Source organism: Myiozetetes cayanensis, unplaced genomic scaffold (genome assembly GCF_022539395.1).
Source record: "Myiozetetes cayanensis isolate MyiCay16 unplaced genomic scaffold, myiCay2020 scf782, whole genome shotgun sequence".
NCBI lineage: Eukaryota > Metazoa > Chordata > Aves > Passeriformes > Tyrannidae > Myiozetetes > Myiozetetes cayanensis.
The window spans coordinates 1-16920 of record NW_026088056.1 but is presented as its reverse complement, the minus strand read 5'-3'; the positions used below and the strand labels follow the sequence as shown (position 1 = coordinate 16920).

Genomic DNA, 16920 nt, shown 5'->3' with positions numbered 1-16920 from the left:
GGCTCCAGCGCTGGGGCTGGGGGCGCTCCTGGCGCTCCTGGCGCTGCCGGGGGGCTGGGGGGGCAGCCGAAGGGTAAGTGGGACCCCCGCAACGGGCAACTCGGCCACTTTGATTGCCGGGCCCCGGCACTTCCCTGAACCTCCATTGCCGGGCACTGGGACCCCCCGCACCCTCTCCCTCAGCACCGGGACCCCCTGAACCCCCATTGCTGGGCACGGGAACCCCCTGAGCCCCATTCCCGGAAGGAGACCCCCCTGAACACCCATTTTTGGGCACCGGGACCCCCCTGAACCTCCATTCCCGGGCACCAGGACCCCCCCCGCACCCTCTCCCTCTGCACCAGGACCCCCTTAAACATCCTTATGCGGTACCGGGACCCCCCAGATTCCTGGGCATCGAGACCCTCCTGAACACCCATTTCTGGGCACGGGAACCCCCCTGAACACCCATTTCCGGGCACCGGGACCCCCCTGGACCCTCTCCCTCCACACCGGGACCCCTTTAAATCTTCTTATGCGGCACCAGAACCTCCCAGTTTCCTTTCCTGAGCAACGAGACCCCCATGAACCTGCATTTTTGGGCACAGAGACCCCCTGAACCTCCATTTTTGGGTACTGGGACCCCCTGGACCTCAATTTTTGTGCACTTGGACTCCCCTGAACACCGATTGCTGGGCATAGGAACCCCCTGAACCCCCATTCCCAGAAGGAGACCACTGGAACCTCCATTCCTGGCCACTGAGACGCCCCTGAATCCCCATTCCCAGGCACGGGAATTCCCCCCACCTCCATTCCTGGGCACTTGGACCCCCTCCTGCCCCCCATTCCACAGAGCTGGGACCCCCTAAACGTCCTTTTCCAACACAAAGACCCCCTGAACCCCCATTTCCGTGTATGGGAACCCCCTGGATCCCCATTCCTGGCACAGGGATCCCCCTGCACCCCCTAATCTGTCACACAGACACCCCTGGACCACCATTCCTGGCACTGGGACCCCCCTGAACCCCTGATCCTGCACCAGGACCCCTTGCACCCCCATCCCCGGCTCCAGGACCCCTCTGAACCCCCTTATCCTCAACAAATACCCCCCTGTGCCCCTTTTCCTGGCAATCCTGCCTCTCCCAGCCCCCTGATCCTCCCTTTTCCTTCACCCTGGGACCCCCTGGACCCCCATTCCTGCCTTTCCCAGCCCCCAGACGTGACTTTCCTGAACACTGGGGGCCACTGGACCCCCCCTTTCCTGGGCACAGGGACCCCCTGGATCCCCTATCCCGCCTCTCCCAGTCCCAGCCCCCCCTTGCCTTGAACCTTGGACCCTTCTCGGCTCTCCCAGCTCTCCCAGTTCCGCTTCCTTGACCCTTGGACACCCCAGACCTGCCAATCTCTGTGACCCCCCCCAGTTCTCCCCTCCCTGTGCTTCCTGCAGGGGGGTCCCAGGCACCGGGAACACCCTCGACAGCAATTCCTGGGCAGAGGGACCCCCTGAACTTCCATTCCTGGCACAGGGACCCCCCTGAACTTCCATTCCTGGCACAGGGACCACCCTGAATTCCCTTATCCTGCACCAATACCCCCCTGTGCCCCCTTTCCAGCCATCCCACCTTTCCCAGCCCCCAGCCCCCCTTTCCTCTACACTGAGGATTTGCAGGACCCCCATTCCCAAACATCCTGGGTCTCCCAATTGTGTGACCCCCCCTTCTTCAACACTGGGGACCCCTGGGCCCCCATTTCCCGGGCACAGGGACCCCCTAGACCCCCAGCTCACCTCTCTCAACATCTGTACACCCTTTCCTTTACTCTGGGACCCCTTGGACTCTCTTTACCGGCACCAGGGCCCCCCTGGACCCCTTATCCTACACCAACATCCCCCTGCACCCCCTTTCCCAGACATTCTGGGTCTCCTCACCCCACGACTCTTCTTTCCCCAACACTGGGGCTCCCCAGGTCCCACTTTCCTGGGCACAGGGACCCCTGGATGCCCCATCCCACCTCTCCCAGTCCCTACATCCTCCTTTCCTTGGCCCTGGGATCCCCAAACCCCCTTCCTGGCTCTCCCAGCTCTCCCAGTTCCCCCTTTCCTTGACCCATGACCCCTCTGGACCCTCCAAATCTCCGTGTGCCCCCAGTTCTCCACTCCCTGCGTTACCTGGATGTGGCGGTGACGGAGCCCAGCCCGGGGATCCCTCAATACCTGTCCATGGGATACGTGGATGGGATCCCCTTTGTGCGCTACGACAGCGAGCGGGGCCGGACGGAGCCGCTGACACCGTGGATGGCAGCTGGACCTGAGCCAGGATATTGGGATGGAGAGACCCAGACCAGCGAGAGGAACCGGATCGTGGCTGCTGCTGACCTGGAGACAGCGCGGGACCGGTACAACTGGAGTGGGGGTGAGTGTGGGGAGCCAGGGAATGGAGGGATGTGTGAGGCTGGGATGGGATGTGTGGGGCTGGGATGGGGATCCAGGGCACTCCAATGGGCTGGGATGAGGCTCTGTGTGTCTCCATTTGACTCTGGGGCTCCATAGGGCTGGAATGGGGCTCCGTGGGGCTGGGACACAATTCCAGCGGTCTCTGTGGGTCTGATCCCACCCCCCAGGTTTTCACACAAGGCAGCGGCTTGCTGGCTGTGACCTCCTGTCCGACGGGAGCGTCCGTGGATCCTATCGGTCCGGCTATGACGGGCATGATTTCATCTCCTTCGAGCTGGGATCCAGGAGCTTCGTGGCAGCCGATGGAGCTGCCCAGATCACCAAGAGGAAATGGGAATCTGACGGGATCACGGTGGACGATTGGACAAATTACCTGGGGAACACCTGTCCGGAATGGCTCCGGAAATATGTCGGATACGGGCAGGAGGTGCTGGAGCGCAAAGGTGAGGGAGACAGAATTCCCATGGCAATGTGGGATTTGGGAATGTGGGATTTGGGAGGGTGGAACTGAGGAACACAGGCATTCCTGTGGGAATTCCATGGATGAATCTGAGTCATCCAACTCCCATGGGAATTCCATGGATGGATCCCACTGTTGTCCCATTCCAGTGGGAATTCTGTGGGTGGATCTCACCCCAGTCCCATTCCCATGGGAGTCCCATGGGTGGATCCCACTGTTGTCCTATTCCAATGGGAATTCTATGGATGCATCTTATTCCAGATCCCCGTGATGTCCATGTGTCTGGAAAAGAGGAACATGGGAATTCTCATGGGAATTGCATGGATGAATCTTAGTCATCCAACTCCCATGGGAATTCCATGCATGGGTTGTCCCATTCCAATGGGAATTCTGTGGATGGATCTCACTACTGTCCCAGTCCCATGGGAATTCCATATTCCAGAGCCCCCTGATGTCCACGTGTCTGGGAAAGAGGAACACGGGATCCTGACATTGTCCTGCCACGCATATGGATTCTACCCCGGGATCATCGGGATCAACTGGATGAAGGGGGATGAAATCCGGGATCAGGAGACGGAGTGGGGCGGGATCGTTCCCAACAGCGACGGCACCTTCCACAGCTGGGCCAGGATCGAGGCGCTGCCGGGGGAGCAGGAGCAGTACCGGTGCCAGGTGAAGCACGCCGGAATGCCGGAGCCCGGGATCTTCGCCTGGGGTGAGCCTGGGAACGGGCAATGTGGCAACTGGGCATGTGGGAATTAGGAATTTGGAAGTGTGGGGCGACGGGATGGGGGTAACCCTCCCCCTGCTCACCCTCCCGCCCTTCCCAGAGCCAGAATCCATCTGGAATTCCACCCCGGTGTTGGTCGCTGTGTCCGTCATCGCTGCCATCATCGTCATCATCGGCCTCGTCGCAGTCGGTGTCTGGAAGCTCCGAGCCGGTAACTCACGGGATGGGGGTCGGGAAGGGGCCCGGATCCGCCCGGCAGCATTCCGGGGATCCTGTGCCATGGGTGCTGATCCCGCTTTCTTTCCATAGGGAAGAGGGAGGGCAATGGATACGACCCTGCACCCACCAGTGAGTACCAGCAGCGTGGGTGGATCCAGATCCTCCCTGCAGGGATCCCGGGATTCCAGAGGGGAATGGGGGCATAATGGATGGAGCGGGATTGGAATAGGATTGCAGCTCAGGGCAGGATTGCAGAGTGGGATCAGGTGGAATTGTGGGTTGGGATCAGGGCTGGATTCTGGAGTGGGATTGGGTTGGGATGGATGGAGCAGGAGCAGGAGGGAATTCGGAGCAGTTGCTGCTCTCCATGGGCTCCCCAGCCGGATCCATCCCCCTGGGATGGGAACAGGTACACGGGGACTCCTTTCCCCCCTCTCATCCTGGCAGAAATCACGGCCTAAGTGATCATGCAGCTGGATCCGCCCCTTCCCTCTCCCTGCGGAAAGGCAGGAGCTGCTGGCAGAGCTCATCCCGCTGTTCCTACCCAACCCGGCCCCCCTGCGGCTCTTCCCGATGAATCAACTTCCTGCTTTTCCATGTGTGAAACCCAGGAGCACAATTATTGCTGAGGCTTTAATTGTGGTGTGAAAATCTCCTGCTTTGGGCAATAAATCCTGGTTCCCTCCTCTGGCATCCGGCAGTTCCTCTCTGGGAACCAGGAATGGGAATGGGGACAGGGATGGGAACCTCAGGAATGGGAATGGGGTCAGGGGGGATAAGGACACTGGGGACAGGGATGGGGACACTGGGATCAGGTTGAAGACAACAGTAGTTGGGAATGAGGACAGGGATGGGGTGACTGGGGGCAAGTTGGAGACACCAGGAACTGGGAATGGGGACATCAGGACTAGGATGGGAACACCAGGAATGGGAAGGGGGACAGGGATGGAGACACCAGGAGTGGAGGTTGTTCAGAAGGGTCAGGCAAGAAAGGAGGGGATGTGATCCTGGGTCAGGCAATCCCCAGGATCAGTCCAGGATGGGCATGAAGGGATCGGGAGCAGCCTTGGGAGAAGGACCTGGGGTGTTGGTGGGTGAGGGGCTGGACATGTCCCATCCCAGAAACCCCCCTGTGTCCTGGGCTGATCCCACAGCAGGAAGGGGGGAATTCTGCCCCCTGAGGTGAGACCCCACCTGCAGAGCTGCCTCCAGCTCTGGGATCCAACAGCAGGAGGATGTGGAGCTGCTGGAGAGAGTCCAGAGGAGGCCCTGGAGCTGCTCCCAGAGCTGGAGCCCCTCTGCTCTGGAGCCAGACTGGGACAGCTGGGTGTGCTCACCTGGAGAAGGGAAGGTTCCAGGGAGACCTTGGAGCCCCTTCCAGAGCCTAAAGGGGCTCCAGGAGAGCTGGAGGGGGACTGGGGACAAGGGATGGAGGGACAGGACAAGGGATGGTGGTTTCAAACTCAAAGAAAGTGGATTCAGACTGGATATGAGGGAGAAGGTTTTATGAGGATGGTGAAACATGGCCCAGGTTGCCCAGAGAAGCTGTGGCTGCCCCATCCCTGGAATCATTGCAGGCCAGGTTGGATGGGGCTCAGAGCAGCCTGATCCCAGTGAGGGTGTCCCTGCTCAGTGCGGGGACTTGGACTCGATGGGCTTTAGAAGTCCCTTCCAACCCAAACCATGCTGGGATTCACTGATTTCCTGAGACGTTGACATTTCCTTTCCAACAGAGAATGAATTTCTCTTTGGTCTCCTCCCCGAGTTTATTTGCAAAGAAGGGATCTCATCTCTAGGTCAGACTGCTGACTGACCCCCCAGTCTCCAGGTTTCTGCACCTGTAATTTCATTTGTCTCTCCAGGAGTTGGTTTAATATAAAGGTCAGTCCCTTGCTCAAGGCCACAGCCACAGGAAGCCCCTTCTTTGGGAATGTCTGGGAATCAGGTTTGGAGAATCCCTGGCCCTGGGCACAGGCAGTGTCACAGAGGGGAATCTGTGGGTCAGCACTTTGCATTTCACTCACTGTAAACACTTGGATTTAGGAAAACTCAGAGTAAATATTGGCTTTGACTTTCCATTGGTCAATATTTACTGATTCTGTCAATAAAACCTGTTCCAGCTGCTGAGCTGAGAAAGGAAAGGTGGCCTTTGGGACTGTCACTGAAAACCAGGAAATAAACTTTCTGAACAGTTTGTGGGGTTGGAAAGCTGACATTAATCAACTCTAATTACTTGAATCACTGTTAAGGTGCATGGGGGTAACTCCAAAAAACATGTACAGTTACCAAAACTTTGAACTCTTTATACATTTCAGTGAAGAAAGGAATTAGTGTTCATTGGCTACAAGCTATGTGGTTCTCTTCCTTAATTAGTGTTCTATCCTTTGTTGGTTATTGATCTCTCACTTCTCTTGATGGTTGGTGCACATTTTTCAGTCCCTTTTATTCCCTTTTCCCCAGACAGGACATCTCTGGTTCCTGTGATGTGTCCTGGTGGTTTATAAATCATGCATTCTCCTTGTCCAGCTCTAAACAATGAATTTCTCTCCCAGTCTGGGACCACTGAAGAATGTCAGGCCCCAAACTTTTAGTTTGTTTTTCTAACAAATACATGGACACCCCCCAGAGCTTGCCCCTCATCCGTTATCTCTTTCCACGGATTAAACCCCCTGGCAACGATTCCCCCCAGAGCTGCACAGGGTCCTTTTTAAGGAAATAGGGCTGGTCTGGGGACAGTTCCCTCGGGAGGGGAACCTCCTTCCCAGGCTGTGTGGGGACCACACTCTGCCTCAGGGGGTGGTGTCTCCTCTGGTTGGTGCTGCCCCTGGTTGGAATCTGTTGTCAGTTCTATCCACTGCTCCCACCCACCCTGTCTCTCTTCCTGATGGATCAACTTCCTGCTTTTTCATGTTTGAAAGCCAAGGACCACAATTATTCCTGATTCTTTAATTGCTTGGGATGCTCCTTGGAATACTATTCCAGGAATGTCTTGATACAGAGCATCAGACTCCTCAACAGAATCCTGCCAAGTAATTATATCCACATAGGAAAGGAAATTGTTGGCAATCCTGACCTGGCTTTTGGAGGTACCAGGAGCTCCTGATAAAACAAATATCTTCAACTGAAGGCTTTATTAAAGTAGCTGAATGGTCAAACTAAGAAGTGTCTCAACCTGCAGACAGTCATTCCTTCAGAGCAGATATGCAGGTGCTTGGGAATGTTATTCCCTCCTGTCAGCTTCCCACACAGCTGTGGGCACACTTTGTCCAGGCAGCTCACGAAATGCAGAGTTTCCTTCCAACCTGAAGGGAGGCTTTGCTCTCCGACATCTCTCCCAGGTGGCACTGGGTGATCACAGGCTGGTTCTCCCGGCTCTGCCTGTCTCCTGCTCTCCTTGGAAAGCACCATGGCCGGAAGGATCCAGATGTTGATCCTGATCTCCGAGACAATCAATAAAATATCATTAAACAGGCATAAAATGTGGGGAATCGATCAATGAAATGCCAGAACTGTCTGAAAAGAGACACGAGTACAGAAGAGCCGCCCCGGGACAGGCGGGCTGGGAAAACAAAGTGGAGACTGAAGTGAATGCGAGAGGGATCGGCCCTGGGGGGGCCCCGCCGTCCCCTGGCACTGAAGAGCTGCCCCAGGATGGGCCCTGGGGGGGCCCCGCCGTCCCCTGGCACTGAAGAGCTGCCCCGGGACGGGCCCTGGGGGGTGTCGCCAGGGAAGGGAGCGAGATCAGAACAGAATAAAATGCAGAGAATAAACCAAAGTAGAGTAAAAAAGCTGCCCCAGGGGAGCCTCCGCTGCCCTGTATGTAAAAGAGCTGCCCCGAGGGACGAGCAAGGAGTGGCGGCCGGGAAATGGTGACCCTGGCTGCGGCGAGGGAAGCGTGAATGGAATCAAATAGAGGAGAGAATTAAATACACTAAAGAAGCCACCCCAAGTCAATGAAAGAGCTGCACCAAGGGACCCACTGTCGGGTGTCGTCAAAGGGATGCACCGAGGGCAGGGCGAGGTGGGAATAGAATTAACTACAGAGAATAAAAGAGAATAAAAAGCCTCTCCAAGAGGGTCCCGCCACCCAGTATCAAGAAGAGTCGCACCGAGGGACCGGTGGGGCAGCACTGGGCAGGCCGGACGATGTTCAGTGTCCCTGAAAAAGCCGCATCATGGGGTGGCTACAAAAGGGCGACAGCGAGGGACGGGAGGTGTGAAGGGAATAAAATACAGAGAATAAAATACAATACAAGAACCTCACCAGGGGGTCATCGCCGCTCCGTGTCACTGAAAGAGTTGCAGGGCAGGACCTGCCAGGTGTAAATAGAATGAAATATAGAGAATAAAATAAATGGAATAAAATACCTGTGTCGAGGGGTTTCCATCACCTGGTACCTAATAGAGCTGCACTGAGGGAGCACTGGGGCGGCCCCGGGGGGTGTGAGGGAGCGATGAATGGCCCCGAGGGGACTCTGCTGCCCCGTCCGCTGAAAGTGCGGCCCCGGGGGATGGGTGGGGATCGAATAAAGTACAGAGAATACAGTAAAATAAATAGAATAAAAAGCTGCAAACCCGTGTCACCGAAAGAGTGGCCCCGAGGGACGGGCGGATGCCAGAGAGTCTCCAACACAAAGCTGGTCCATTTTCCCGCCTTGGCAGAGCCAGCCTGCCTGGGTACCAGCAGCTCAACCCCCGACACCCTGCAAAGCTCTGCCCGGAGCCAAGCTGGTCGCTCAGCGCCCACCGGGGGGTGTTTATGGCAGTGCCCAGCGTTGCCCGAGGGTCCAGTCCAATGCAGGCGGTGTTGTCCAGGGTCCCGTGCTGGCTGCGGGCCCCACTGCTCGCTCTGTCCTGCTCGTGTCCCACCTGCCTGCGTCTCCTGGTTGTCTCGGATCCAGTCTGCTCACTCCCTGCTTCCCTCCAACGGCCCTTCCCTGACTGCCTGAGGCTGACTACACCCGCTTCTCTCACTGGTACTGGTAACTTTTAGCATTTTCCTTTTGCAGCCTTTCCTTTTCCTTCTCTCTCTCTCCTCCCCGCCCCCCGCTTTTCCCTGTTACTTGTTGTTACCAATAAAGCAAATTGTCTGTTTGAGACCTAACATCTGGAGTTTTGTGCCTTAATCTCGCCCTCGAAGCCATCCTCTAAAGAACCCCGTGGCAGCCCCAGACCGGACTGGAACAGCGGGCGCGGCCCGGCCCGACCCCTCCACCCGCGCCAGGAGCGGCGACCCCCGCGGGCCCGGCCGGAGCAGGGGCAGCGGCTGCAGCGGCGGAGACGAGCGGGGTGTTCCCAACCGGGCCCGCTCCGCCCTCGGGCCCCGGGGGGAGATCGGGGGTTGTTCCCAACCGGGTCCACCCCACGGACCCCCCAGAACCCCCCACCCCCGGGGCTGCAGCGCCCCCAACGGCCTCAGCCAATCAGAAAGCTCCCACGCAGATCTGGCCAATCAAAGCGCGTTGCGCTGATGACTCATCAGTTGCCGGGAGGACGCGACGAAAAACTGGCCCCGAACTTTGCCCTCAGCCAATCAGAGCGCGGCCAAAACAGCCCCAAAACGGCCCCGCCCGGCTGGTTTTGGGGCATCAGCACCTGCCTGGCGCTGGGCATGGAGCGTGTGCGGGGAGCTGGGGCCGTACTGGTGGTACTGGTGGTGCTGGGAGCCCCCCCAGTTGCGGGCGAGGAGCTCTCGGGTGAGCGGGGGGGGCGGGAAGGGGGAAAAGGGGAGAGAAAAGAGGGGATGGGAGCCCCAAAAGTGAGTGTGTGGGGGTTTGGAACCCCCGGAATTAGTGGGAGGGGGATGGGAGCCCCAAACTGAGCGCCGGGGGGTCTGGGGATTGGAGGGACGGTGGGAAAGGGGTGGGAGAGGGGCAAAAGGGAGGTGGGAGAGCAGGAAGAGGGGTGCCATGGGGGTCCCTCGGTGTACCCCATCACTGGAGCCCTGCAGCGGTTCCCTGGGGCTCTGGGGGGCGTCAGATCCGCACTGGGGGTCCCCAACCCCCTGTCCATCCCCGGGGGGCTGATTGGGGGGGTTCCCCCCCAGCCAAGAGCTGGTGCTGCGGCGGCCGTGGGGCAGAGGGGGGTGGGAAACGGAGGTCCAGGGTGGCTCCCTGAGCTACCGACCTGCTGTGGGGGGCTGGAGGATGATGGGAGGGGACGGGGCACCCCTGACCCGTGTCCTGCACACACAGCGGTGTTCCAGTTGTTCTCTACCAGCGAGTGTTACTTCATCAATGGCACCGAGCGGGTGAGGTTCGTGGAGAGGTTCATCTATAACCGGCAGCAGTTCGTGCACTTCGACAGCGATGTGGGAGTCTATGTGGGGGACACCCCGGACGGGGAGAAGGTGGCCAGGTACTGGAACAGCCAACAGGAATGGATGGAGCTCACACGGTCAGAGGTGGACAGGCACTGCCGGCACAACTACGAGGTGTCCACCCCGTTCCTTGTGAACCGCAGAGGTGAGCGCGGGGCAGAGCGGGTCCCCTCGGGAATTCCCCTGCCCCGGGAACGACCCTGGAGCCCCTCAAACCCTCCCTGGGAATCACTCCAGACCCCTCAGCACTCCCTGTATACATCCCCGCGGCCTTGGGCCCCATCCCAGTGCCCCCTAGTCCATCCCAGTCCATTCCAGCCTCTCCCATTGCCTCTCATTGCATTGCGATCCATCCAGTGCCCCCCAGTCCATCCCAGTCCATTCCAGTGCCCCCCCGTCTCCACCCCGCTGGAAAAACCGCTCTCCCTCAGCCAATCAGAGCGCGTTTCTCTGATGACTCATCAGTTGCTTGGCAGACCGGCAGCGCAGAGTTACCTCTCCACGACAGCCTCCCAGTCCCGCTCGGACCCTTCCCAGTCCATCTCAATTATTCCCAGTCCCTCCCAGTCATTCCTAGTCCTTCACAGTCCTTCAAAGACCCTCTCAATCCATTCCCAGTCTTTCTCAGTTCACTCCCCCGTCTCCCAACTCTCTCCCCAGTGCTCCTCCCAACCCATCCCCTTCTGCCCCAGTCTATTCCCAGTCCCTCCCAGTGCCACCCAAACCCCTATCAATGTCCTACAAGCCCTCTGCCCTCTCTCCCAGTGCCCCCCAGCGTGTCCATCTCGCTGGTGCCGTCGAGCTCCCAGCCCGGCCCCAGCCCCTGCTCTGCTCCGTGATGGATTTCTACCCTGCCCGGTGCAGGTGAGGTCGTTCCAGGATGGGCAGGAGCTGCCGGAGCACGTGGTGGCCACCGACGTGGTCCCCAACGGGGACTGGACCTACCAGGTGCTGGTGATGCTGGAAATCCCCCCCCGGCGCGGGTTCACCTACACCTGCCAGGTGGAGCACGTCAGCCTGGAGCACCCCCTCAGCTGGCACTGGGGTATGGGCCGGCCCCCCCAGCATGGGGGGACACTGGCAGGGGGGCCAGGGGAGCACTGGGGACACTGGGAGGCACTCTGGGGGACGATGGAGAGGCTGAGGAGGAGGTTGAGGGGTCCTGGGAGGGCTGACTGGGGCTGTGGGGAGTCCTGGGGGAGACTGGGAGGGAGTTTGGGTGAGCCTGGGAGGGATGGGAGGGAGGTTTGGAGGGTCTTGGGGTGACTGGGAGTGGGTTGGGGAAGTGCTAGGTGGGGTGGGAATGGACTGGGAGGGGTTCAGGGGTGTCCTGGGGGTGATGGGAGGGGGGTGGAGGGTCCTAAGCGGGATGAGAGGGGCCTTGGGGATCCCCGAGGGGCTGGAAAGAGACTGGCAGGAGGTTTCAGGGAGTGCTGGGGGGGGGGGCTGGGGGAGACCAAGACAGGGTTTTCAGGGGGTCTTGGGTGGTCTCTGGGAGGTTTTGGAGGTCCTGACCCCCCCGGCTCCCCCCAGAGATGCCACAGGACACCGTCCGCAGCAAGACCCTGGTGGGGGTCAGGGGCTTCGTGTTGGGTTTCATCTTCCTGGCGCTGGGGCTCGGCTTCTACCTGTGTCTCCAGTGATGTCACTACTGTCCCACCAGATATCACCACTGTCCCTGTGATGTCACTGCTGTCCCTTTGATGTCAGTAGTCTCAAGTGATGTCATTGCTGTCTCCACGGATGTCACCACTATCCCATGTGATTTCACTGCTGTCCCCAAGGGTGGTCCCCATGTCCCCAAAATGTCACTGCTGTCCCTGTGATGTCACCAGACCCCTGTGATGTCACTGGTCTCCAGTGATGTCATCAATGTCCCCAATGACATCATCACTGTTTGTATGATGTCACCACTGTACCTTTGATGTCACCAATGACCCTGTGATGTCACTGCTGTCCCCAGGGTTAGTCCTTGTGTCCCCAATAATGTCATCACTTCCCTGTGATGTCACTGGTCCACAATGATGTCACCAATGTCCCTATGATGTCATCGGTGCCCTGTGATGTCACCAGTGACACCGATAATGTCACTGGTGTCTCTATGATGTCAGCCATGACCTTGTGAAGTCACCAATGTCCCCTGTGATGTCACTGGTGTCTCTGTGGTGTCATCACTGTCCTCTGTGATGTCAACAATGTCCCCAATGATGTCCTGCTGTCTCTGTGATGTCACCACTGTGCCGAGCCATGGCACCATGTCCCCATCATGTCACTGATTTCCCTGTGACATCAGGGCTGTCTTTTTTTGTCACCAGTCCCCTGTGATGTCACTGGTCCCAAATAATGTCACCGCTGTCCCCTCTGATGTCACTGATGTCCCTGTGACAACACGGTTGTCCATTTCTGGTCACCAGTCCCCTGTGATGTCACCAGTGTCACCGATGATGTCACTGGTGTCTCTGCAATGTCACCCCTGTCCTTGTGAAGTCACCGATGTCCCCTGTGATGTCACTGATGTCTTCGAGAGATCACGGCTGCCCCTTTGTTGTCACCAGTCTTCTGTGATGTCACTGGTCCAAAATGATGTCACTGCTGTCCCTGTCATGTCACCACTGTCCCGTGATGTCACCAATGTCCCCCATGATATCACTGGTGTCTCTGTGTTGTTATCCAGGTCCCCTGTGATGTCGTTGATGTCCCTGTGACATTACAGCTTTCCATTTGTTGTCACCAGTCCCCAGTGATATTTCTGGTCCCCAATGACACCATTGCTGTCTCTGTGATGTCACCACTGTCCCCAATGGTAGCACCATGTCCCCGTGATGTCACTGATGTGCCTGTGACATCACTACTGTCCCTTTATTGTTATCAGTCTCTTGTGATGTCGCTGTTCCCCAGTGATGTAACCTCTGTCCCTGTGATGTCACCACTGTCCCCTGTGATGTCACCCATGTCTCTGATGATGTCACTGGTATCTCTGTGATGTCACCTCTGACCTTGTGAAGTCATCAATGTTCCCTGTGATGTCAAAGATGTCCCCGTGAATGTCACTGGTGTCTCTGTGGTGTCATCACTGTCCCTTGTGATGTCAACAATGTTCCTAGTGATGTCCTGTTGTCTCTGTGATGTCAATACTGTGCTGAGCCGTGGCACCATAACCTCATCATGTCACCAATGGCAGTGACATCACGGCTGTCCCTTTGTTTTCAACAGACTCCTGTGATGTCACTTGTCCCCAATGATGTCACCCATCTCCCTGTGATGTCACCACTGTCCCCAGTGATGTCAACAATGACCCCGATGATGTCACTGGTTTCACTGTGATGTCACCCATGTCCTTTTGGAGTCACTGAGGTCCCCTATGATGTCACCAATGTCCCTGTGACATCACGGCTGTCCCTTTGTTGTCAGCAGTCCCCTGTGACCTCACTGGTCCCCAGTGATGTCACTGCTGTCTTTATGATGTCACCACTGTTCCCAGCGGTGGCACTAGGTCCCCGTGATATCAACAATGTCTTTCTGATGTCACCGGATGCCTTTGATGTCAGTGATGTCTCTGTGACATCACAGCTGTCCCTTTCCTGTCACCAGTTCCCTGGGATGTCACTGGTCCCCAGTGATATCACCCATACCTGTGTGATTTCACCACTGTCCCTTGTGGTGTCATTAATGTCCCCACTGATGTCACTGGTGTCTCTGTGATGTCACCCCTGGCCTTGTGAAGTCACTGATGTCCCCTGTGTTTTCTCTGATGTGCCTGTGACATCATCACCATCCCTTGTGATGTCACCAATGTCCCCAGTGATGTCACTGGTGTCTCTGTGATGTTACGCCTGTCGTTGTGAAGTCACCGATGTCCCCTGTGACGTAAGCAATCTCCCTGTGACGTCAGAGCTGTCCGTTTGTTGTTATCCATCCCCTGTGACTTCTCTGGTCCCCAGTGATGTCATCCATGTCCCTGTGATGGCACCACTGTCCCCTGTGATGTCACCCATATCCCCTGTGATGTCACTGCTGTTTTTCTGAAGCCATCGATTACCCCAGTGATAGCACTCATGTCCTGTGATGTCACCACTATCCCCTCTGATGTCACCAGTGACACCGATAATGTCACTGATGTCTCTGTGGTGTCATCACTGTCCCCTGTGATGTCAACAATGTCCCCAGTGATGATCTGCTCTCTCTGTGATGTTCCCACTGTGCTGAGCTGTGGCACCAGGACTCCGTCATGTCACCAAAGTCAGTGAAGTTCCTGTGACATCATGGCCATCTCTTTCTTGTCAGAAGTCCCCTGTGATGTCACTGGTCCCCAGTGATGTCACCCATTCCCCTGTGATGTCACCACTGTCCGCTGTGATGCAAACAATGACCCCGATGATGTCACTGTTCTCTCTGTCATGCTGTCCTTTTGTTGTCACCTGTCCCCTGTGACCTCAGTGGTCCCCAGTGATGTCACTGCTGTCCCTATGATTCCACCACTGTTCCCACTGCTATCCCTGTGACATCACCACTCTCCCCTGTGATGTCATTAATTTCCCTAGTGATGTCACTAGTCTCTCTGTGATGTCACCATGTCCCTGTGATGTCACTGCTCTCCCTGTGATGTCACAACTATCCCCAGTGGTGGCACCGTGTCCCCGTGATCTCACGCATGTCCCTGTGATGTCCCCAGAACCCTGTGATGTCACTTGTCCCCAGTGATGTCCCCAATGTCCCTGTGATGTCACCACTGTCCCCTGTGATGTCACCACTATCCTTTGTGATGTCACCAGTGTCACCAATAATGTCACTGGTGTATATGTGATGTTACCCCTTGCCTTGTGAAGTCATCGATGTCCCCTGTGATGTAACAGATGTCCCCGTTAATGTCACTGGTGTCTCTGTGGTGTCATCACTGTCCCCTGTGATGTCAGCAATGTCCCCAATGATGTCACTGCTGTCTCTGTGATGTCACCGCCATGTCGCCGATGTGCCTGAGACATCACAGCTGTCCCTTTGTTGTTATTAGTCTCCTGTGATGTCACTGTTTCCCAATGATGTAACCTCTGTCTCTGTGATGTCACCACTGTCCCATGTGATGTCACCAATGTCCTCGAGGATTTCATTGATATCTCTATAATGTCAACGCTCTCCTTCTGAAGACATTGATGTCCCTGTGACATCATGGCTGTCCCTTTGTTGTCAACAGTCCCATGTGGTGTCACTGGTCCCAAATGATATCACCAATGTCCCTGTGATGGCACCACTGTCCCCTGTGATGTCAACAATGACCCCGATGATGTCAGGGATGTCTCTGTGATGTCACCCTTGACCTTGTGAAGTCACTGAGGTCCTCTATGATGTCACCAATGTCCCTGTAACATCACAGCTTTCCCTGTGTTGTCAGTAGTCCTCTGTGATGTCAATGGTCCCCAGTGATGTCACTACTGTCTCTGTGATGTCACCACTATGTCCCCATGAGGTCACCAATGTCCCTGCGATGTCACCAGATACTTTTGACTTTACCGATGTCCCTGTGACATCATGGCTGTCCCTTTGTTTTCACCAGTCCCCCATGATGTCACTGGTCCTCAGTGATGTCACTGCTGTCTCTGTGATTTCATCCCTTTCCCTGTGATGTCATTGATGACCCTGTGACAACAGGGCTTAGCCTTTGTTCTCATTAGTCCCCTGTGATGTCACTCGTCCCCAGTGATATCACTGCGATCCCTCTTATACCACCACTGACATCAGTGGCAGCACCTTGTCCCTGTGATTTCTCCAATGTCCCTGTAATGACACCAGTCCTTTGTAATGTCACCAGTCCCCTGTGATGTCACTGTTGGCCCTTGTGATGTCAGCAATGTCCCCGATGACATAAATGGTGTCTCTGCGATGTCACCCCTGTACTTGTGAAGTCACCTACGTCCCATGTATTGTCACCAATGTCCCTGTGACATCACAACTGTCCCTTTGTTGTCACCTATCCCCTGTAACCTCACTGGTCCCCAGTGATGTCACTGCTGTCCCTATGATTCCATCACTGTTCCCACCGGTGGCATCATGTCCCTGTGATGTGACCAATGTTCCTGTGATGTCACCAGAGCCCTGTGATTTCACCAATATTCTCAATGATGCCATTGATGTCACTGCAATTTCACCCCTGCCCTTGTGAAGACATCAATGTCCTATTTGATGTCACTGATTTCCCTGTGACATCACAACTATCCTTTCATTGTCTCCAGTCCCCTGTGATGTCACTGGTCCTCAATGATGTCATTGTTTTTCCTGTGGTGTCACCACTGTCCCCAGCAGTGGCACCTTGTCCCCGTGATGTCACCGATGTCCCTGTGATGTCACCAGACCCGTGTGACATCACTGTTAGGTCTGTGGCATCACAGTTGTCCTTTAATTGTCACCAGTCCCCTGTGATGTCACTGGTTTTTAATGATGTCACTGCTGTCTCTGTGATGTCAACACTGTCCCCAGCCGTGGCACCAATGTCCCTGTGATTTAACCAATGTCCCTGTGACATCACAGCCATCCCTTTCTTGTCACCAGCCCCCTGTGATGTCACTGATCCCAATGATGTCATCGCTGTCCCTGTGATGTCACCACTGTCCCCTGTGATGTCAACAATGTCCCCGATCAAGTCACTGGTGTCTCTGTAATGTCAACTCTATCTCTGTAAAGTCACCGATGTCCCTGTGACATCAGGGTTGTCCCTTTGTTTTCAACACTCCCTGGGATGTCTCTGGTCCCCAGTGATGTCATCAACATTC

At 56.3% G+C, this 16920-nt stretch overlaps 1 protein-coding gene across 1 annotated transcript; it reads left to right on the top strand.

Annotated features, from left to right (window-relative positions):
* Positions 1 to 2071: 2071 nt before the first annotated feature.
* On the top strand, positions 2072 to 11802 carry LOC126652353 (class I histocompatibility antigen, F10 alpha chain-like). Its single transcript, XM_050339092.1, is given in 11 exon segments — positions 2072 to 2390; positions 2599 to 2874; positions 3334 to 3606; positions 3722 to 3832; positions 3931 to 3984; positions 9333 to 9536; positions 10035 to 10304; positions 10925 to 10978; positions 10981 to 11010; positions 11013 to 11204; positions 11693 to 11802. Coding segments are annotated over 11 exon segments (1878 nt in total). The 5' UTR covers positions 2072 to 2086.
* Positions 11803 to 16920: the final 5118 nt, after the last annotated feature.